Genomic DNA, 23,384 nt, shown 5'->3' with positions numbered 1-23,384 from the left:
GTGAACTCGCTGGTGCTTCCGCAGGTGGGAGGAGCGGGTGAAGCCTTTCCAGCACCAAGAGCAGGTGAACGGCCTCTCCCCCGTGTGGATCCGCTGGTGCCTTAGCAGGGTGGAGACCTGGGTAAAGGCCTTCCCGCACTCGGGGCAGCTGAAGGGCCTCTCCCCTGAGTGAACCCGTTGGTGCCTCAGCAGGTCGGAGGAATAGTTGAAGCCCTTCCCACACACAGAGCAGCTGAACGGTCTCTCCCCCGTGTGGACCCGCCTGTGGGCCAACAGGGCAGAGAAAATTTGAAGACCTTCCCACAATCTGGGCAGCTGAAGGGCCTTTCCCCCCGTGTGGTCCCGCTGGTGGGCCAGTAGGTGAGAGGAATGTCTGAAGGCCTTCCCGCAGACAAGGCAGGGGAATGGCCTCTCCCCAATGTGACTGCGCCGATGACTCTCCAGAGCAGATGGAAAATGAAAGCCTTTCCCACAGTCGCCACACTTCCATCGTTTCTCCACGAGGCGGGATTCCTCAGGTTTCTCCATGGCCGAAGCTTCAGCTGCACATAAACGCATTTCCAGCCCCTCCCTGCTGTGAATTCCTCTTCCCAGGCCGTATAACTGTTTCAGGCTCCACACTCAGTGCGCTGCAACAGTGGGGTCTCTCATCTAGTCCCACTGATGCTGAAAACATACTCAGACAGGACCAAAAAGCTTTGATCCCTCTCACAGAAATCAGTCGAAAATCGTTGCGGTCCTGGTGGACTGAGTGACTGTCAGACATCGATGTTGAAGTGAGGACCGCAAATGCTGGAGAGTCAGTCACAATATGTGGCACTGGAAAAGCATGGGGATGTCAGACAGTATCCGAGGAGCAGGAGGGTCAGGAAGCCCTTCATCTGTTGATTGAGAAACTTCCGCCATCAGATCTTCAAATACGCTGTAAAAAGAGATTACAAAAGTCATCACTGTCAGTGCAGGGTAGAAATTCAGAACAAGCAATTCTACTTTCTGTGGAATATTCTTTTATTATTCCACACAATTGAATGCACCATCCCACTCTCTCCCCCACCAATCTGTTCTCACTCAGCTCTAACTAATTCTCCTGAAGGTGCTGATTCAGGATCTTACAGGGGCAGAAAAGCAAAAATGTCAAGACTGACATCTCAGAACAAGAGGGCAGGTTTAGGGTGAGAAAGAAACAAGAGATCTGAGGGGCAACCTTTTCACACAGAGGGTAGTACATGTATCGAATGAGCTGCAGGAGGAAGTGGTGGAGGCTGGTCCAATTGCAACATTTAAAAGCCATCTGAATGGGTATATGAATGGGAAGAGTTTGGAGGGATATGGGCGAGGTGCTGGCAGATGGGACTAGATTGGGTTGTGATATCTGGTCGGCATGGACGAGTTGGACCGAAGGGTCTGTTTCCATGCTGTATATCTCTATGACTAGTTGGACGTAAGGGTCTGTTTCTGTGCTGTATGACTCTAACTGTTCTGTACTGGTCTTAAACCATGTCCTTGCCTTCCCCCACAAACATCCACTTCTTTGTTGTTCAAAAATCAGATGAACTCAGCCTTGAATATATTCAATGATCCCCTAACTGCAGGAAGACATCCCCACTTCTGAACTCAATTCCTCTTGCTAATATACCACTTGCCTTGCTGATTGTTTGCTGCACATGTCTGACAACTGGCAGCGACTGATGTAGAAGGATGCTGAGGCTCCTTTGTCCATCCACACATCATTCCTGATGAAGGGCTCGTGCCCAAAAAGCCAACTGTCCTGCTCCTCAGATGCTGCCTCACCTACCGTGCTCTTCCAGTCCCACACTTTTTGACTCTGATCTCCAGCATCTGCAGTTCTCACTTTCTCCACATCCAATTACATCTCCATTTAAACAATGCACTTCCTTTCTACTTTTTTTCCACAGCAAAGGCTATAACTTCATATTGTGGTACTGCATTTGCCATGTGTTTGCCAGTTGTGGTCTTCTCTATATCGGGGAGAGCGAGCACAAACTTGGGGAATGGTTCACTGAGCATCATATCCGGGTCCACAGAGCCGACCAGAGTTCCCAGTCACCACCCATTTCAATTCCCCTTCCCACCCCCTTTCTGACATTACCATCTTTGGCCTCCTCTATTGCTACAACGAATCAAACCGCAAATTGGAGGGACAACACCTCAGGGAAGGAAGTAAGCAATAAATAATAGATCCCTACAGAGTGCTCAGGAACAAAAGGACCTTACTGTCCAAGTTCAGAGATCCCCGAAGGTATCAGTACAAGTAAAACGGGGAATGAGGAAGGCATAGATTTGTACTTTTTCACACAGTGTGATGCGTGTGTGCAATGCGCTGCGAGAGGAAGTGGTGGAGGCTGGCACAAATACAACTTTTAAAAGGCACCTGGATGGTACGTGAATGAGTAGGGTTTAGAGGGATATGGGCCAAGTGCTGGTAAATAGGATAGATTAATTTCAGATATCTAGTCAGCATGGACGAGATGGACTGTTTCTGTGCTGTACAGCTCTATGGCCATCCACTTCATTTTGAAATGTTTGCACTACCACTTGGAACATCCTGTTAGGGTTCAGAGAGTGCCAGGTCCTGACATCTCCTTCCTCATGTCTCCCGTGTATTTTAAATCAATAATACCATTTGTATGTTCCTGGGTTCATACTTTAAACACACAGACACATACAATATAATCAGAGTTTCTACTCGGTACAGACAGTGATGATTTATTTCAACTTTGCTAACAGGGTATCAGAAGGGGAGGATCTGCAGACAGAAATCTTGGAAGAAATTCCATAACAAGATCTGACAGGGTCACTCAATATCATTGGTGGTTGAATCTGGAAAGAGAAATCCATTCGACCTGCTTCAAAGAGGAACTACCAGTGAACTGAGCTTTAACTGGTTACACAGAATGAGTGTATGTGTCCCAGTGAGCTGACAAAGGGAAGGAGCTTTCACCAGTTGCACAGACAGAGAGGGGCTGGGGCATTTATTTTATCCCTGGAGCATCAGAGCCTGAGGGGTGACCGTAGAGAGGTTTATAAAATCATGAGTGGCATAGTTAGGGAAAATAGCCTAGGTCTTTTCCCCCAGGGTGGGGGAGTCGAAAACTAGAGGCATAGGTTTAAGGTGAGAAGGGAAAGATTTGAAAGGGACCTAAGGGACAACTTTTCATGCAGAGGGTTGTGCAGGTATGGAATGAACTGCCAGAGGAAGTGGTGGAGGTGGGTACAATTGCAATGTTTAAGAGGCATTTGGTTGGGTATATGAATAGGAAGGGTTTGGAGGGATATGGCTTGGGTGCTGCCAGGGGGAATTAGAGTGGATTGGAATATCTGCTCGGCATGGATGAGTTGGACCGAAGGGTCGGTTTCTGTGCTGTACACCTTTATGTCTCTATGACGAGCACTCGGGGCATGGCTCCTTCATCAGGTGATTGTGGAGTATAAAATCATAAGGCAGAGAATGGATGGAAAAACATTACAGTGCACTGAAATGATATACTGAAAAACCCTGGATTGTTAAGTCTTTCATTTTTTAGTATGAGCTGCTCATATCATTCATTTGAAAATCGCGGAATTTCCTGAAAGACATCTTCTTGAGATAACAAGGTTTTGGAACAAAATGTGACATCTCAGCTCTGACAATGCATTAAAAGTGTGAAGTCAGAGTCTGTCTGCATCACAATCTTGAGTCAGACTGGTTCTATTTCCAAAGTGGAATTTACAAAATATTACATGGATTGAACAGCCTGCAGATTTTATTTTTCTCAAAAAATGCACAATGTCTCTGCAAATATAATTCTGCAAATACAAATTTACCCCCATGGATGTATGTGTGTGAATGAGACAGAGAAAAGTCTATTTTGTGCTGTATATGCCTATGTCTACTTGATAACAGATGCTTTATTTCTGTTGATGTAAATATTGTTGTAAATCATAGCTGGGTATGAATAGTTAGATGTTAGGGAGAGAGAGTGCCTCAAGAGGGGCACTATAAGAATCCTGGGAGAGCCCTATTTCTGGTTTACTTCCTCATGAACAAACATTAAGCACGAGCAATTATTTATTTCTAATTTTATTCTATTTCTCTTGTTTGATTCCCAGCTAGGACTACACTCTGTCTGGATGGTTGACAGGCTGGGAGATTGTGGCTTGAGTCTTGAATAACTGAATGTTTTATTGTTCCAGAAGGTGTGGGGATGCAGGTCAAGGCTTCAGCAGAAATCTAGCAGAGCAGAGAACAGACCAATATCTTACTCTGTGGGAAACTGAAATCCGAGCTGATCGTGGCCGATATATCCATTGGCTCAGATCTTCCTCCCTGCATTATCGCAACTACCCTTAATTCCCTGACCATGAAAACCCATCCAATTGTGTCTTGAATATACTTAATGAAGATGCCTCTCCACTGCTTCCTTGGGCAGAGAATTCCATAGATTGACTACTCTCCAGGAAAAGCAGTTCCTCATCTGTCCTAAATGGCACGGTGGCACAGTGAGTAGCACTGCTGCCTCACAGTGCCAGAGACCCGGGTTCAATTCCTGCCTCGGGCAACTGTCTGTGTGGGTTTCCTCCGGGTGCTCTGGTTTCCTCCCACAGTCCAAAGATGTGTGGGTTAGGTGAATTGGCCATGCTAAATTGCCTGTAGTGTCAGGTTAAGGGGTAAATGTAGGGAAGTAGATCTGGGTGGGTTGCTCTTCAGAGGGGTGGGGAGGTCTTATTGTGGTGAAGGGCCTGTTCCCACACTAAGTAATCTAATATAATCTAAAATCTACTCCCCTCAACTTGAGGCCTGGTCTCATCCACCAGCAGAAATGACTGGATAGGATAGGGGTAAAAACAATGATTGCAGATGCTGGAAACCACATTCTGGGAATAGTGGTGCTGGAAGAGCACAGCAGTTCAGGCAGCATCCAAGGAGCAGGGAAATCGACGTTTCGGGCAAAAGCCCTTCATCAGGAATAAAGACAGTGAGCCTGAAGCGTGGAGAGATAAGCTAGAGGAGAGTGGGGGTGGGGAGAAAGTTGCATAGAGTACAATAGGTGAGTGGGGGAGAGGATGAAGGTGATAGGTCAGGGAGGAGAGGGTGGAGTGGATAGGTGGAAAAGGAGATAGGCAGGTAGGACAAGTCCGGACAAGTCATGGGGACAGTGCTGAGTTGGAAGTTTGGAACTAGGGTGAGGTGGGGGAAGGGGAAATGAGGAAACTGTTGAAGTCCACATTGATGCCTGGGCTGAGATCGCCTGATTTTTGAACAACAAAGTGTGGATATTTATGTTGTGTGGTTGAGGTGGTTTTTTTGACCGCTTTGTGTGTTGGATGCAGGTACAGTAACCACGTTTAAAATGGAAGGCAAGAAAATGGTTTTAAGACCACAACAGAACAGTTACGTTAGACAGCACAGAAACGGATCCTTCAGCCCAACTATTCCAAGCTGACTATGTTCTCAAACTGAACTAGTGCCACTTGCCAGTGTTTAGCCCATATCCCTCCGCACCGTGCCTATTCAGGTATTTATCCAAATGTCTGTTAAACGTTGCATCTGTATGTGCATCCACCACTACCTCTGGACATTCATCCCATACATGAACCACTCTCTGTTCATGAAAACCTTTTCCCGAATCGGTCCACGCCGTGCATTCATTTGCAGCAACCGAAAGGAAAGGGAAGTCAAAGATTGAATCCAAGAATGAAAAAAAAGGAAAAGGAGTTGGGAAGAGAGTGCCGTACTCACAGATGGTTGACAGGGGAGGGAGGTTACAGTCTGGAACAAACTCACTCTTCATTCACAGACAGAGCAGCAGCTGCTTCCGAAGCTCGTGTTGCAACTTCTGCATTCAGACAATAGGAAGGCTCTGATTGGCAGGAGGACCAGTCACCTTCCGGTCCTCCAAGGCTTCCGATTGGCCCACCAGAAGAAAGTCGCGACGCGCGCTTTGCGTGCAGTGAGGAGCATGCGCAGTTTCATCCTTGTACCGGCGAGCACGCGCAGTCTGCTCTCTGGCGATGCTGCTGTTACTGACAGAATTTAAGTGTCTGAATGCCAAGAGAAGTTAAAAAGGGGAGAGCCACCCTTTCTTCCCCCTGTGATATTTACCTTTCCTACACGCCCCATGACTTTATACATCGAAATAAGGTCACCCGACAACTTGTGGTCGTCAATAGGGCGACCAGAATTGTACTCAGTACTCTCCACGTGGTCTCCCCAATATCCTGTACAACCACAACGTGATGTCCCAACTCCTACACTGAACGGGGTGAACAATGAAGGAAAGTGTGCTAAACGCCTCCTTCACAACCCTGTCTACCAATGATGCAACTGCCAAAGAACTATGTCCCCGATTTGGAGATGCCGGTGTTGGACTGGGGTGTACGAAGTTAAAATTCACACCACACCAGGTGATACTCCAACAGGCTCATTTGCAAGCATTAGCTTTTGGAGCGCTGCTCGTTCATCAGATAGTTGTGTCTTATGATCCTGTTCCACAAACACCCCATGAAGGAGCAGCACTCCGAAAGCTTGTGCTTCCAAATAAACCAGTTGGACGATGACCTGGTGTTTAGAGATTTTTAACTTTATGTACCGGAACCCCTCCACGCCACTGCCCCGCCCCCCACAATGCAGGGCCCTACCATTCATGGTCCAAGTCCTGCCCTTCCTTGTTTTAGCAAAATGCAACCCCTTGCCTTTATCTCTCGCTCTCTCAGACACACACACACACCCTAACACACTCACCAACTCACAGGCTTATATTCCATCTCACACACATTTCATTTGCATGTATGCGCAAACTCGCATACGCACGCACATACACTCCTGCAGATACAGTCACACATAAGTCAATGGAGTGAACTTCCATTTGCAGAATTATATTTGCAGATATATTCAATTTTGCTCAAAAATCATACAAACTGCAAACAGTCAATCCGTGTAATATTTATAAATTCCTGCTTTGGTTAGTAGAACCAGTCTGATTCAAGATTGGAATACAGACACTTTTGTGCAGTATCTGAGCTGCGATGTCATCTATTTTTATAAAACCTTGAATCATCTCAAGAAGGTGAATTAAAAGTAGTTCGGGGGATTACATATTAATGAACTGAAACGTGCAACCCATACTAAAAGATGAAAGATTAATCTGCAATCTAGATTTGTTTAATATGTCCTATCTGTTGCATGACACTGTGATCTTTTGCTATAAATTCTGTGACTTATGACCATGCTCCACAGCTACCTGATTAAGCGCTCTGAAAGCTCATGCTTACAAATAAACCTGTTGGACTATTAGCTGGTGTTGTGTGATTTTTAACTTTATCCACCCCAGTCCAACACCAGCACCTCCACATAGTTTCCAGTGGACACAGCCCGCAACTCCCAGTGCTGCCAGGAAACTGTGCAATGCCGATGACATGATGTAGTACCTGCACTCTTGAAAAATTTACAATTTCTAACAATACTGGCTACTCATTCACTGCTGCAACCGATACACAACATTGGAAACATAGAACAGGAGGCTGTAAGAAATGGGCACAGCAGGTCAGGCAGCATCAGAGAAACAGGAAAATCAAAGTTGCCCGAAAAATGTCGATTTTCCTGCTCCTTGGATGCTGCCTGACCTGCTGTGCTTTGCCAGCACCACTCTAATCTTGACTCTGATCTCCAGCATCAGCAGTTCTCACTTTCACCTGTAAGAAATGAGCACTTTAAAAACAAAAAACAGTTGCAGTTCAAAGCTCTCAACGAGAGTCTGAGATCGGCGTGAAGCTCAGGTAATCTTTATGGCGACCCAACTTTGTTCCAGCTTCAGAATCTCTCAGCAGAAAGGTGTAGAAAAAGTAGAAATTTTTTAAAAACACCTCAAGGCCAAAAAGCACACACCCCCTCCAACCCCTCACTTGCTTCATTATTGATCACTACCCAGTTGACCCTTTGTAATTGGATCCTTGGTACAGCCTTAACCCGGAGAAAGTATTGCCTCACTCAGCAATTTCAACCCGTATCCTGTATCCAAGTAAGTTGGATGGGCAGTGTAGAGTCAACCAGACTGCTGTGGGTCTGGAGTCACGTGTAGGCCAGACCGGGTAAAGGATGCAGCTGGGACAACTGAGTCAATCCTCTCCCACAATGACAGTTTCCTTCCCTAAAAAGGAACTGAGTGAATGAGATGGGGGATTTCTTCCACCCCAACCCCACCAACATTGGTTTCACCGTTAGATTCTGAACTCCAGATTTCTGACCAAATTCCAATTCCACCATCTGTCGCAGTGGGAATTGAACCCGGGATCCCTGGAACTGGGTCGATAGTTCAGTCGATAATGGCACTCGGCCATCATTCCTTCAATCACCCTGCAACAGCACGTGAACTCGCTGGTGGCTCCGCAGGTAGGAGGAGCGGGTGAAGACCGGCCCGCACTCGGGGCAGCTGAAGGGCCTCTCCTCTGTGTGGATCCATTGGTGGGTCACCAGGGCAGAGGTGTGGGTAAAGACCTTCCCACATTCGGGGCAGCTGAATTGCCTCTCCCATCTGTGGATCCGCCAGTGCCTCAGCAGGTTGGAGGCCTGGGTAAAGGCCTTCCTGCACGCGGGGCAGGGGAATGGCCTCTCCCCCTTGTGGACCCGCTGGTGAGTCAGCAAGTTGGGGGAAATCACTGAAGGCCTTCCCGCACTTGGGACAGCTGGAGAGACTCTCCCCCGTTTGGACCGGCCGGTAGATCAGCAGGGAAAATACCTGCATAAAGGCCTTCCCAAGAGGTGTGGGAAGGTGAAGGGCCTCTCCCCCTTCTTTGGTGCCTCAGCAGCGTGGATGAATTAGTGAAGGCCTTCCCGCAGCTAAAGGGCCTCTCCCCTGTGTGGATCCGCTGGTGGGTCAGCAAGTTGGAGGACTTGCTGAAGGCCTTCCCGCAGACAGGGCAGGGGAATGGCCTCTCCCTGGTGCGACTGCGCCGATGAATCTCCGGGAAAGGCGGGGCACGAAAGCCATTCCCGCAGTCGCCACACTTCCACGGTTTCTCCACGGGGTGGGATTCCTCAGGTTTCTCCATGGCCAAAGCTTCAGCCACACACAAATGCGTATGGAGCCCCTCCCCACCGTGAGTTCCTCTTCCCAGGTTCTGCACTCAGGGCCTGCAACAGTAGAGTATCTCATCCAGTCGGAGCTGGAAACGTGTTGCTGGAAAAGCGCAGCAGGTCAGGCAGCATCCAGGGAACAGGAGAATCGACATTTCGGGCATAAGCCCTTCTTCAGGAATGAGGAAAGTTTGTCCAGCAGGCTAAGATAAAAGGTAGGGAGGAGGGACTTGGGGGAGGGGCGTCGGAAATGTGATAGGTGGAAAGAGGTCAAGGTGAGGGTGATAGGTCAGACTGGGGTGGGGGCGGAGAGCTCGGGAAGAAGATTGCAGGTTAGGAAGGCGGTGCTGAATTCGATGGATTTGACTGAGACAGGGTGGGGGGAGGGGAAATGAGGAAACTGGTGAAATCCGAGTTCATCCTTTGTGGTTGGAGGGTTCCTAGGCGGAAGATGAGGCGTTCTTCCTCTAACCGTCGTTTTGTTGTGGTCTGACGATGGAGGAGTCCAAAGACCTGCATATCCTTGGTGGAGTGGGAGGGGGAGTTGAAATGTTGAGCTACAGGGTGGTTGGGTTGGTTGGTCCGGGTGTCCCAGAGGTGTTCTCTGAAACGCTCCGCAAGTAGCCGGCCTGTCTCCCCAATATAGAGGAGGCCACATCGGGTGCAGAGGATGCAATAGATGATGTGTGTGGAGGTGCAGGTGAATCTGTGGCGGATATGGAAGTTTCCTTTGGGGCCTTGGAGGGAGGTGAGGGGGGGGGGGGGGGAGGTGTGGGCGCAAGTCTTGCACCTCCTGCGGTTGCAGGGGAAGGTGCCGGGAGTGGAGGTTGGGTTGGTGGGGGGTGTGGATCTGACGAGGGAGTCACTGAGGGAGTGGTCTTTACGGAATGCTGATAGGGGAGGGGAGGGAAATATATCCTTGGTGGTGGGGTCCGTTTGGAGGTAGCGGAAATGACGGCAGATGATGCGCTGTACATGGAGATTGGTGGGGTGGTAGGTGAGGACCAGTGGGGTTCTGTCCTGGTGGCGGTTGGAGGGGCGGGGCTCAAGGGCGGAGGAGCGGGAAGTGGAAGAGATGCGGTGGAGGGCATCGTCGACCACGTCGGGGGGGGGGGAAATTGCGGTCCTTGAAGAAGGAGGCCATCTGGGTTGTACGGTTTTGGAACTGGTCCTCCTGGGAGCAGATGCGGCGGAGTCGAAGGAATTGGGAGAATGGGATGGCGTTTTTTCAGGGGGCAGGATGGGAGGAGGTGTAGTCCAGGTAGCTGTGGGAGTCGGTCGGTTTGTAGTAGTTTGTAGTAGTTGTAGTAGTGGTTTGTAGTCAGTTTGTAGTTTCTCATCCAGTCCCACTGCTGCTGAAAACGTGCTCAAACAGGAACCAAACTGCTTTGCTCCTTCTCACAGAATCAGTCAAAAATCATTATGTTCCTGATGGATTGATGTCAAAGTGAGGACAGCAGATGCTAGAGAGTCAGAGTCGAAAAGTGCACTGCTGGCAAAGCACAGGAGGTCAGACAGCATCCGAGGAGCAGGAGAATCGACGTTTCAGGCACAAGCCCTTCCTCAGGAATGATGTGTGGATGTAAAAAGTGGCCTCAGCGTCCTTCCACACCAGTCACTGCCAGTTGTCAGACGGATGCAGCAAGCAATCAGCAAGGCAAGAGGTATATTAGCAAGAGGAATTGAGTTCAGAAGTCGGGATGTCTTCCTGCAGTTAGGGGGTCATTGAATATATTCAAGGCTGAGTTCATCTGATTTTAGAACATCAATGAAGTGGATGTTTATGGGGGAAGGCAAGTAAAATGATTTTAAGACCAGTACAGAACAGTTACAGAGTCATACAGCACAGAACAGACCCTTTAGCCCAACTAGTCCATGCTGACTATATTCACAAACTAAACTCGTCCCACCTGCCTGTGTTTGCCCCATATCCCCCTGAACCTTTCCTATTCATGTACTTATCCAAATGTCTTTTAAATGTTGTTACTCAACCTGCTTCCACCATTTCCTCTGGACATTCATTCCACACAAACCACTGTTTAAAAAAAAAGGTGCTCCTCATGTGTTTTTTAAGTCTTTCTCCTCTCACCTTAATTTGCAGCCTCATCTTCAAACGACACATGCCGTTCACCTTATCTATGCCCCTTGGGGTTTTGTAAACCTCTATAAAGAGAACAAAGAACCTTACAGCACAGGAACAGGCCCTTCAGCCCTCCAAGGCTATGCTGATCGAGATACTCTATCTAAACCTGCCACCTATTTTCTAAGGATCTGTATCCCTCTGCTCCTTGCCCATTCATGTATCTGTCTAGATACATCTTAAATGATGCTATCGATCCCACCCCTACTGCCTCCGCTGGCAATGCATTCGAGGCGCCCACCACCCTCAGTGTAAAGAACTTTCCATGTATATCTCCCTCAAACCTTACTCCTCTTACTTTGAACTCGTGACCCTGAGTAATTAAATCTTCCCCTCTGGTAAAATAATTCTTCCTATCCACCCCTGTCTACACTCCTCATGGTTTTTATGCCTCAATCAGGACCCCCCCCCCCTCAACCTCCTTATTTCCAATGAAAATAATCCTAATCTACTCAACCTCTCCTCATAGCTAGCGCTCTCCATAACAGGCAACATCCTGGTGAACCTCCTCTGCACTCTCTCCAAACGTATCCACATCCTTTTTGAAATCTGGCGACCCGGAATTGTACGCAGTATTCCAAATGCGGCCGAACCAAAATCTTATATAACTTTAACATGACCTGCCAGCTCTTTTACTCAATCCGTCCGATGATGGAACGCGTGTTGTATGCTGCCTTGACCACTCTATTGACATGCATTGCCACTTTCAGAGAACAATAGACCCGAAATCAGATCTCTCTGTACATCAATTTCCCCCCGGACCTTTCCATTTACTGTATAGCTCACTCTTGAATTGCATCTTCCAAAATGCATCACCTCGCATTTGTCTGGATTGAACTCCATCTGCCATTTCTCTTCCCAACTCTCCGATCTATATTCTGCTGTATCGTCTGACAGTCCCCTTCACTATCTGATATTCCATCAATCTGAATGCCCATCTGCAAATTTGCTAATGAGGCACCCGATACCTTCACCTTTCAACCTCCTGTGCGCCAGTGAAAAAAGTCCCAGCCGACCCACCAATAGGTGTGAATTCTGTCTGGGTCCCAATGTCGAGTCAGCCTGACATTTTTGATAGAAAAGCTCTGCATTTAAATTACGTTCTTGAGAAAGTTACTGAAAACAGGTTCTGGGATTAACATACCAAAGAACAGAAACAGTTAAGCAGTTAGATAACACTTTCGAGTGGGAAGTGTGTATAACATGATCGCACAACTCCTATACTCAATGCTATGAGCAATGAAGGAAAGCAAACCTAACGCTGCCTTCACTAATCTGTCCACCTGAGACTCCAGCACTCCAAGGTCTCTTTATTCTGCAACACCCCCCTTAACTGTGTCAGTCCTGCCTGGATTGCTTGACCAAAATGCAAACCTCTGATTTCTCTAAATTAACCTCCAACTGACACGCCTCGGCTCATCAACCGATCCCATAAATTCTAATTTATAGTGAACTCTTTCCTCTCTTGTTCCTTGGAAGCTGAAAATCTCCATCCCACAATCAGTCCCTCCATTTTCACTAGTTGGACTGAAGGGTCTGTTTCTGTGCTGCATGGCTCTGTAACTCGGCCCTGTACTAGTCTTAAAACCATTTTCTTGCCTTCCCCATAAACATTCACATAAAAATCAGATGAACTCAGCCTTGAATATATTCAATGGCCCCCTAACTGCAGGAAGACATCCTCACTTCTGAACTTAATTCCTCTTGCTCATATACCACTTTCCTTGCTCATTGCCTGCTGCACCTGTCTGACAACTGGCACAGAAGGACACGAAGGGTTCGTGCCCAAAACTTCGACTGTCCTACTCTTCGGATGCTGCTTGACCTGCTGTGCTTTGCCAATTGTGGTCTTCTCTACATCGGGAAATCGAGCGTAAACTTGGGGAACGGTTTGCTGAGCATCACAGCCGGGTCCGCAGAGGCTGAGCTGACTTCCCAGTCTCTACCCATTTTAATGCCCCTTCCCACTCCCCTTCTGACATGACTATTTTTGGCTTCCTCCATTACCACAACAAACCAAACCACAAATTGGAGGAACAAAACCTCATCTTCTGTCTGAGCAGTCAACATCCCGGAGGACTCAACATTGAGTTCTCCAATTTCAAATAATCTCCCATCCCATCCTCTTCCACTCTTCCCTGCCAACTAGATTCCTTCCTCCCATTCACCAACCAGGTCGTACCAGGTTTTGGGGATAAAGCAGGAACGGGATACTGATTGAGGATGATCAGCCATTATCACAATGAATGGTAGTGCTGGCTCGAAGGGCAGAATAGCCTACTCCTGCACCTAATGTACCCTCTACCTGTCTCCACCTATCCCCACTTCAATACCCTGACCCCAGCACACCCTTGTTCCACAGCTCTCCCTCTACCCACCCCAGACCTGAACAAGGGTACACCAGATCCCTCGACTTCTCCACCTCCTGATACTGCCTGGCTTGCTGCGTTCTTTCAGTCTCCTACCTGTCTATTTTGCTAATTGAGAACAAAGGCCTGGACTAACTTTTCCAGACTCTTTCCTCTCACTGGATTCACTCCCATTCCATTCAGTTGCTCCAAGTCAACAACTGAACTTCAGAATGAAACGTAAACGGAAATGGGGGTCAGAAAAGAGAGTGCCGCACTCTCAGATGTTGGACAGAGGAAAGAAGTTGCAGTCTGAGGTGAAGCTCAATCTTCATTCAGAGAGAGGAGGAGCAGGAGCTTCAGAACCTCATGGTCCAACTTCCACATTCACCAATAGGGGAGCTCCGAATGGCAGGAGGACAATTCTCCCTCCGGTCCTCCTTATTTGTCCATCAAACGTAGGTCTCGCCCCTTTTCTGCCGACAGCAAGGAAAACGCCCAATATTTTGGTGACACCAGCAAACGTGTGCCCTGCTTGTTGACACTGAGGAGTGTACACAATATGCACTGTAGCAATGCTGGTGTCATTGACAGATTTTAAGTGTCCAAATTCCTATGGGAGAACAAAAAGTGCACAGTCGTAATTTTTTTTCCATGTGGCTCAATATTTGATTGCTTTTGCATTTGTCTGGCTGCTCAATGTTTTGATGTCTTTTCCCCAGTGTTGGGGTGAGATTCACAACTAGAGGGCATAGGTTTAGGGTGAGACCACAAAGGTAACTGAGGGGCAACGGTTCGATGCAGAGGATGGTGCATCTATGGAATGAGCTGCCAGAGGAAGTAGTGGAAGCCGGTATAATTACAGCATTTGAAAGGTATCTGGCTGAGTATCTGAATAGGAAGGGTTTAGAGGGATGAGTCAAGTGCTGGCAAAGGGGACTATATTAATTTAGGATAGCATGTTGGCATGGACAGGTTGGACCGAATGGGTCTGTTTCCGTGCTATACATCTCTATGACTCAAAATAATAAAAAGTCTACTTTTCCAAATAACAAACTATATCCATGTTAACAAGGCTCAGTGCACCACATGTTTTACTAACTATTCGCAACAGGTCCTGCCCTTCAATGACTGAGGAACATATACATGCTGGTGCATAATCTCCTTCACCAGTATTTACACACTACCCTCAGCAATTGCACAAGTAACAGCAAAGGGTACACAGGACAAGGATTAAACACACAGTGAGGGGTAAACAGCACAAGGATTAAACACACAGTGAGGGGGCAAACAGCACAAGGATTAAACACACAGTGAGGGGGCAAACAGCACAAGGATTAAACACAGTGAGGGGCAAACAGCACAAGGATTAAACACACAGTGAGGGGGAAACAGCACAAGGATTAAACACACAGTGAGGGGGAAACAGCACAAGGATTAAACACACAGTGAGGGGGAAACAGCACAAGGATTAAACACACAGTGAGGGGGAAACAGCACAAGGATTAAACACACAGTGAGGGGGAAACAGCACAAGGATTAAACACACAGTGAGGGGGAAACAGCACAAGGATTAAACACACAGTGAGGGGCAAACAGCACAAGGATTAAACACACAGTGAGGGGCAAACAGCACAAGGATTAAACACACAGTGAGGGGGAAACAGCACAAGGATTAAACACACAGTGAGGGGGAAACAGCACAAGGATTAAACACACAGTGAGGGGGAAACAGCACAAGGATTAAACACACAGTGAGGGGCAAACAGCACAAGGATTAAACACACAGTGAGGGGCAAACAGCACAAGGATTAAACACAGTGAGGGGTAAACAGCACAAGGATTAAACACACAGTGAGGGGGAAACAGCACAAGCGCCAGTAAAAGCCGATGGAAAGTGAGTGTAAAATGTCACTATGACAGGACAGGCCCCACATTCCTTCCCCTCCGTCCCCCCCACAACCTGCCTCACCTTTCACGTCCCGGGCCCAGTACCTTCCAGGTGGCCCCATAGTTGACACAGGGGCCGCCCCACGACCAGTAGAACTCCACCACCCCGGCGGCCGACGAGTTCCCAAGCAGGCCCTTAACCCCATCCGCCTCCAGAATGCTCACCGGCTCCTGGCTGCTGTACAGCCGGCCGGTGTGGCCGTGACACAGCAGCTGCGCCAGGAAGGCGGCGGCGGCCAGTGACGGGTGTCTGCCCCGGGCCGCGCGGCGCCATTTTCCTAACGGCCGCCCTCCCGCCGCTTCCTCGCTCGAGCGACTTCTCCTCCCAACCGCCTTCGGCCCCGCGTGACGTCTGCACGGGACGATGGGCGGGGCCGGGCCGGGGATGGGCGGGGCCGGGCCGGGGATGGGCGGGGCCGGGCCGGGCGAGCCTCACCGTCACCAAGCAACAGCCACCTCGCGCTACAACTGCTCATTCACAAAAACAAACTCTCCTGTCTCGCTCTGCAGCTGCAGGGGGGACACTGCCACGTTTCCAGGAGCCCTGTCTACATTGGGAAAGCTCACGGCTCAATTTAAACAGATATTCCCACATCTAACGGAACGGCGTCATATCGAAAGGGGGCAATCTGCATTTTAAAGGGACGTGGACATTTTAACGGGTATTTCTGCAAATAAAGAGGTTTAAATGGACGAGATTACATTTCAAAGGGATGTGGGCACATTCAAAGGGATATCTTCATATGTAAAGTGACGCAGTTATATCTAAATGAACCTACATTTCGAAGACTCGTTGCCCTATTTATAAGTAGAGACAATAGGTGTGAATTCTGTCTGTGTCCCAATGTTAAGTCAAGACTGACATTTTTCTTAGAAAAGCTCTGCATTTAAATTACATTCTTGAGAAGGTAATTTATAGATTCGGGTGTAGGTTAGGGAGGATTGGCCGTGCTAAGTTACCCATAGTGACCAGGGATGTCCAGGTTAGGGTGGATTGGCCATGGGAAACACGGAGTAAGGAGTTGGGTATGGGTGGGATACTGTTCAGAGGGCCAGAGTGATATAGATGGGCTGAATGGCCTGCTTCCACATTGTCGGAATTCTATGACCCTCCCCATAAAGGAGCATTTTATCTGCATCTATCCTGTCAAGCTGCCATCAGAATTCTACTGGTTTCAATTGAGGTATACAGCACAGAAACAGATACTTCGGTCCAATTCGTCCATGCCGACCAGGATTCCAAACTAAACCAGTCCCATTTGCCTACATTTGGCCCATATCCCTCTAAACCTTTCTATTCATGTACCCATCCAAATGCTGTTTCAATGTTGTAAATGTACCGGCAACTACCACATCCTCAGTAAGTTCATTCCACATGCAAATCACTCTTTCAAAATGTTGCCCCTCCAGTTCCTTTTAAATCTCTCTCCTCACATTAAAAAAAAGCCCCCTAGTTTTGAGTTCCCCTACGCTAAGCAAGAGCCATTTGCTATTCACCTTACCTCCCACTCCTCATAATTTAATCAATCTCAATGAGGTCACCCCCCCCAACTTCCTGTGCTCCAGTGAATAAAGTCCCAGCCTCTCTTTATAACTCAAACCCTCCAGTCCTGACAACATCCTGGTAAATCTTTATCAAACCCTCTCTAATAGTATTCTTCCTATTACAGGGCCACCAGAACTGTACTCAGTACTGTGAAAGTGACCTCACCAACATCCTGTACAACCTCAACATGATGTCCCAACCCCTATACTCAATGGGGTGAACAATGAAGGCAATGTTGCGAAATGCCATCTTAACCACCCTGTCGAGCAGTGATGAAACTTCCAAGGAACTATGTATCTAAACACCCCCCGCCCCCCCATGTCTGTCTATGAGACCATAAGACATAGGAGCGGAAGTAACGCCATTCGGCCCATCGAGTCCACTCCACCATTCAATCATGGCTGATGGGCATTTCAACTCCACTTACCCGCATTCTCCCCGTAGCCCTTAATTCCTTGTGACATCAAGAATTTATCAATTTCTGCCTTGAAGACATTTAGTGTCCCAGCCTCCCTGCACTCTGTGGCAATGAATTCCACAGGCCCACCACTCTCTGGCTGAAGAAATGTCTCCGCATTTCTGTTCTGAATTTACCCCCTCTAATTCTAAGGCTGTGTCCACGGGTCCTAGTCTCCTCGCCCAATGGAAACAATTTCTAGCGTCCTCCCTCTCCAAGCCATGTATTATCTTGTAAGTTTCTATTAGATCTCCCCTTAATCTTCTAAACTCCAATGAATACAATCCCAGGATCCTCAGCCGTTCCTCATATGTTAGACCTACCAGTCCAGGGATCATCTGTGTGACTCTCCGCTGGACACGCTCCAGTGCCAGTATGTCCTTCCTGAGGTGTGGGGACCAAAACTGGACACAGTACTCCAAATGGGGCCTAACCAGAGCTTTATAAAGTCTCAGTAGCACAACAGTGCTTTTATGTTCCAACCCTCTTGAGATAATTGACAACATTGCATTTGCTTTCTTAATCACGGACTCAACCTGCATGTTTACCTTGAGAGAATCCTCAACTAGCACTCCCAGATCCCTCTGTACTTTGGCTTTACGAATTTTCTTACTGTTTAGAAAGTAGTCCATGCTTCTATTCTTTTTTCCAAAGTGCAAGACCTCGCATTTGCTCACATTAAATTCCATCATCCATTTCCTTGACCACTCCTCCAAACTGGCTAGATCCTTCTGCAGCCTCCCAATTCCTCAGTACTACCTGCCTGTCCACCTAACTTTATATAATCGGCAAACTTCGCTAGAATGCCCCCAGTCCCTTCATCCAGATCATTAATATATAATGTGAACAGCTGCGGCCCCAACACTGAACCCTGCAGGACACTGCTTGTCACCGGCTGCCATTCCAAAAAAGACACTTTTATCCCAACTCTCTGCCTTCTATCAGACAGCCAATCCTCAATCCATACCAGTTGCTCACGCCGAACACCATGGGCCCTCACCTGGCTCAGCAGTCTCCCGTGCACACACTCTCATTCTCTCATGCACACACACTATTCTATGGGGTGAAATTGTATTGGCAGAATTATATTTGCAGATACATTCAATTTTGTTCAAAAAGCACACAATCTGCAGGCAGTCAATGCATGTAATATTTTACAAATTCTGACTTTGGAAACAGAACCAGTCTGATTCAAGATTGGAATACTGACAGACACAAATCTCACCTTTAATGCATTGTCTGAGCGGAGATGTCTTTTTTTTTAAATAAAACCTTAAGTCATCTCAAGAACATTGTTACATATTAATGAACCAAAGCCCGCACCCATTCTAAGAGATGAAGACTATCTAAGTTTGTTCAATATATTCTATCAGTTGCATGACACTGATCTTTTGATATAAGTTCTGTGTCTTATGATGCTGTTCCATGAGGCTTATGTATTGATGAGGCAATATGGTACACATGAGGTGATAGAGAATTACAGATCATCGAGGAAGGATTGAAAGAGAGAGTTAAGAAGAGCAAAGAGAGGACCGAAGCAGTCTTTATTCTATTTGCTAAATGAAATAGAATAAAGGGGGAGGGGAAGGTCTTATGAGGAAAGGCTGATAGACTTGGGTCTTTTCTCAATGGAAAGAAGAAGGCTTAAGGGGGGATTTGAAAGAGACATACAAGATGATCAGAGGATTAGATATGGTAGACAGTGAAAGACTCTTTCCAAGGATGGCAACGTCAGCTTGTACGAGAGGGCATAACTACAAATTGAGGGGTGATAGATTAAAGACAGATGTCAGAGGCAAGTTCTTTTTGCAGAGAGTGGGAAGGATGTGAATGCCCTCCCTGCTAAAGTAGTCAACTCAGCCACATTGGGGAGATTTAAACATTCCTTAGATAAGTGCATGGTTGTTTTTCGGATAGTGTAGGGGGACAAGCTGAGAATAGTTCACAGGTCGGCGCAACATCGAGGGCCTGTTCTGCGCTGGATTCTTCTATGTTCTATGTTCTAAACTTAGTGCAGGAGGTGGAAAGAAATGAGCAGCTTTAAAACTGCTCTTGGAGCTCAAAGCTTTCAATGAAAGTCTGAGCCCGGTGTTAAGTTCAGGTAACCTTTATTGCAACCCAAACTTTGTTGCAACTTCAGATCCCCCCCCAGCAAAAAGGCAGAGAAAAAGTAGTTGCTTTTTGAACATCTCAAGGTGAAAGTGCACACACCACACCTCCCCTTGTCCCACCCCCCTCACTGTCTTTACTATTGACCAGCACCAAGTTGTCCCTTTGTAATCGGATCCTTGGTACAGCCGTCACCCGGAGGAAGTATTGCCTCACTCAGCAATTTCAACCCTTACCCTGTCTCCAACTAAGTTTCTCCCTGCTCATTTGCCAGTGGGGGGAGGGCAGTGTAGAGTCAACCTGACTGCTGTGGGTCTGGAGTCACGTGTAGGCCAGACCAGGTAAAGGGTGCAGCTGGAACGACTGAGTGAATCCTTTCCCACAACGGCGGTTCCCTTCCCTAACAAGGGAGAGAAATGGGGGCTTTCTCCCCCCCACCCCCAACCCCCTCCCTGAAAGGGTCTCATCGTTAGATTCCGAACTCCACATTTCTGACCGAATACCAATTCTGCCATCTGTCGTGGCGGGATTCGAACCCGGGAGTCCCCGGAACCGGTTGATAGTCCAATCGATAATGGCCCTTGGCCGTCACTCCTTCAATCTCCCTGCGATGGCACGTGAACTCGCTGGTGCTTCCGCAGGTGGGAGGAGTAGGTGAAGCCCTTCCCGCACTGAGAGCAGGTGAACGGCCTCTCCCCTGTGTGTATCCGCTGGTGCCTCAGCAGGGTGGAGGATGTGCTGAAAGCCTTCCCACACTCGGGGCAGCTGAAGGGCCTCTCCCCCGTGTGGACCCGCTGGTGGCTCCGCAGGTTGGAGGAGCAGGTAAAGCCCTTCCCGCACTGAGAGCAGGTGAATGGCCTCTCCCCCGTGTGGACATGCTGGTGGGTCAGCAGGGTGGAGGAACTGCTGAAGGCCTTCCCACACTTGGGGCAGCTGTAGGGCCTCTCCCCCGTGTGGACACGCTGGTGGGTCAGCAGGGTGGTGGCCTGGGTAAAGGCCTTCCCGCACTCGGGGCAGGTGAAGGGCCTCTCCCCTGTGTGGATCTGCTGGTGCCTCATCAGGGAGGAGATGTGGCTAAAGGCCTTCCCGCACTCAGGGCAGCTGAACGGCCTCTGCCCTGTGTGGACACGCCGGTGACTCCGCAGAGTGGAGGAATCGCTGAAGGCCTTCCCACACTCGGGGCAGCTGAAGGGCTTTTCCCCCGTGTGGACACGCCGGTGGCTCAGCAGGGTGGAGGAATACCTGAAGGCCTTCCCACACTCAGGGCAGCTGAACGGCCTCTCTCCTGTGTGGACCCGCTGGTGGGCCAACAGGGCCGAGAAAAACACGAAGGCCTTCCCGCACTCGGGACAGCAGAAAGGCCTTTCCCCAGTGTGGTCCTGCTGGTGGTCCAGCAGGTGGGAGGAATGTCTGAAGGCCTTTCCGCAGTCGGTGCAGGGGAATGGCCTCTCCCCGGTGTGACTGCGCCGATGAGTCTCCAGGGCAGACGGGAAACGGAAGCCTTTCCCACAGTTGCCACACTTCCACGGTTTCTCCACAGGGCGGGATTCCTCAGGTCTCTCCATGGCCACAGCTTCAGCTGCACACAAACACGTGTAGAGCCCTCCCTGCCGTGAAATGCCTTTTCCAGGCCGTATCACGGTTTCAGTCTCCACGCACAGTCCCACCTGATGCTGAAAACATACTCAAACAGGAACCAAAAAGCTTTGATCCCTCTCACAGAAATCACGGTCTAAAATGTTTGCTGGCCCCAGTGGATTGAGTGACCGTCAGACATTGACATCAAAGTGAGGACCGGAGATGCTGGAGAGTTAGTTGAAAAATGTGGCACTGGAAAAGCACAGCAGGTCAGGCAGCATCCGAGGAGCAGGAGGGTCAATATTTCGGGCATAAGCCCTTCATCTGTTGATTTTGAAATTTTCCTCTTCAAATCTTCAAAAACTCTGTCAGAATAGATTACAAAGCTCATCACTGCCAGTGCAGGGTAGAAATTCTGAACAAGCAATTCTACTTTTTGCAGAATATTCTTTTCTTTTATTATTCCACAAAATTGAAAGCACCATCCCACTCTCTCCCCCCCCCCCCCTCTGTTCTCACTCCGCTCTAATTCTCCTCATCAGGATCTTACAGGGACGAAAAAGCAAAAAAAATGCCAAGACATGACTCCTCCCTGCCACCAACCAGACTCATTCCACCCATTGACCAACCAGGTGGTACCCTCTAACTGTCTCGACCTATCCCTACTTCACCACCACCCCCTTTTATCTGCAGCTTCTGCACCCAGCCCCAGCCCTGAAGAAGGATTACACCCGATACGTCGACTTCTCCACCATCTGATGCCTCCTGCCGAACTATTTTGCCAATTGAGATACAGACTTGGATCAATGTTTCCGGAGTCTGTACCTGCCGAATTCACTCTCTTTCCTTTCAGTTGCTGAAAGTCAACAATTGAATCACAGAATGAAAAAAGATGGAAAAGGGAGCGAGATAAGAGAGTGCCGTACTCACATATCTGGGACACAGGAAGGAATCTGCAGTCTGGGTAAAGCTCAATCTTTACTCGGAGAGAGAGGATCAGGAGTCGCAGCTTGAGAAGTTCATGGTCCAACTTCCGTATTCAGACAATGGACTGGCTCTGATTGGCAGGAGGACCAGTCTCCTTCCAGTCCTCCAATGCTGCCTATTGGTCAATCAAAAGAAGGTCTCGCGCCTTGTTTGCGTTCAGCGATGAGCATGCCCAGTGTTTTGCTGACACTGGCCAGCATGCGCACTGCGTTGCTGACACCGATAAACATGCGCAGTATGCTCTACGGGGATGTTGGTGTTACTGACAGATTTTAAGTGTCCAAATGCCAACAGGGGAAAAAAGATAGAGCCACAATTTTTTCCCCCTGTGGCTCGGTATTTTATTCCTTTTGCATTTTGTCTGGCTGCTCAATTTTTGTATGTTTTTCCCCCTTATTGTGGGGGCAAGACGCCGAGACCAGAACTGGAGGGCATAGATTTAGGGTGAGAGGGGAAAGATTTCTGAGGGTCCTAAGGGGCAATCTTTTCGCACAGAGGATGGTATGTATATGGAATGAGCTGCCAGAGGAAGTGGTGGAGGCTGGTACAATTACATTATTTAAAATGCATCTGGATGCAGATATGAATAGGAAAGATTCAGAGGGATAGGGGGCAAATGCTGGGAAATGGGTCACTAGATTAATTTAGGACATCTGGTCGGTGTGGACCGAAGGGTTTGTTTCTGTGCTCTACAACTCTGAGCCTATTTTTAGATAGTATGGAAAATAAAGAGCATGAAAGCATGGGAAGGGTTAGAGCATGGAGACCACTGCCGGTTTGTTGCAAAGGATAGTGGAAAGCTCTTACACGAATTACCAGAGTAAGGTTGAGGCTGAAAGGTCACTATGGCAAGATGAGATAACAGTCAGTAAAGTTAGCCTCACCTGCTAAATATGATTGACAGGATTGGGACAATAAATATTTGGGACATGATATTAAATATCTAATTAATAATTAGTAGAGTCAGCCTGCTTGAGACTATTGATAATAAATATCTAATCATGACATGAGGAAAATATTAAGTAGGGTCTGGAATGCAAGACCATTGTTCCAAAAGCTGACATTAAATCTCTAACCGTGATATTAGAATACCATTAAGTAGAATGTAGGAAAAACTATAAGGGCGCAACTAAAGAGATAATGGGAACTAACATCATGGTTTATTGTATAGCTAGCGTGAGGTACTTTTAATTAAT

General features: G+C 48.1%; 2 protein-coding genes across 2 annotated transcripts in view; both read right to left on the bottom strand.

Annotated features, from left to right (window-relative positions):
* Window positions 1-392: 392 nt before the first annotated feature.
* On the bottom strand, window positions 393-17,737 carry LOC148144998 (sulfhydryl oxidase 1-like). Its single transcript, XM_087975454.1, has 3 exons — window positions 17,697-17,737; window positions 15,534-15,863; window positions 393-922 (listed from the first exon to the last, which is right to left on the bottom strand). Exons 1-3 carry the CDS (start codon window positions 17,735-17,737, stop codon window positions 805-807), a joined length of 489 nt encoding a protein of 162 aa, XP_087831580.1. The 3' UTR covers window positions 393-804.
* A 768-nt stretch (window positions 17,738-18,505) lies between these two features.
* The window catches only part of LOC122546867 (uncharacterized), a 92,377-nt gene continuing 87,498 nt past the window's right edge, over window positions 18,506-23,384 (bottom strand). Inside the window, exons 3-4 of the mRNA XM_087975453.1 lie at window positions 22,027-22,057; window positions 18,506-21,307 (exon numbers count right to left, since the gene is read on the bottom strand). Of these exons, the coding sequence (XP_087831579.1) occupies window positions 20,220-21,307; window positions 22,027-22,057 (1,119 nt within the window). The 3' untranslated portion in view covers window positions 18,506-20,219. The remainder of the gene's footprint in view (window positions 21,308-22,026; window positions 22,058-23,384) is intronic.

Source organism: Chiloscyllium plagiosum, unplaced genomic scaffold (genome assembly GCF_037043375.1).
Source record: "Chiloscyllium plagiosum isolate Xiang-an unplaced genomic scaffold, Cpla_swu_hap1 HiC_scaffold_27, whole genome shotgun sequence".
NCBI classification, from domain to species: Eukaryota; Metazoa; Chordata; class Chondrichthyes; order Orectolobiformes; family Hemiscylliidae; genus Chiloscyllium; species Chiloscyllium plagiosum.
Note: the sequence above shows the minus strand (reverse complement) of the source record. Positions and strands in the feature narration are given on the sequence as shown.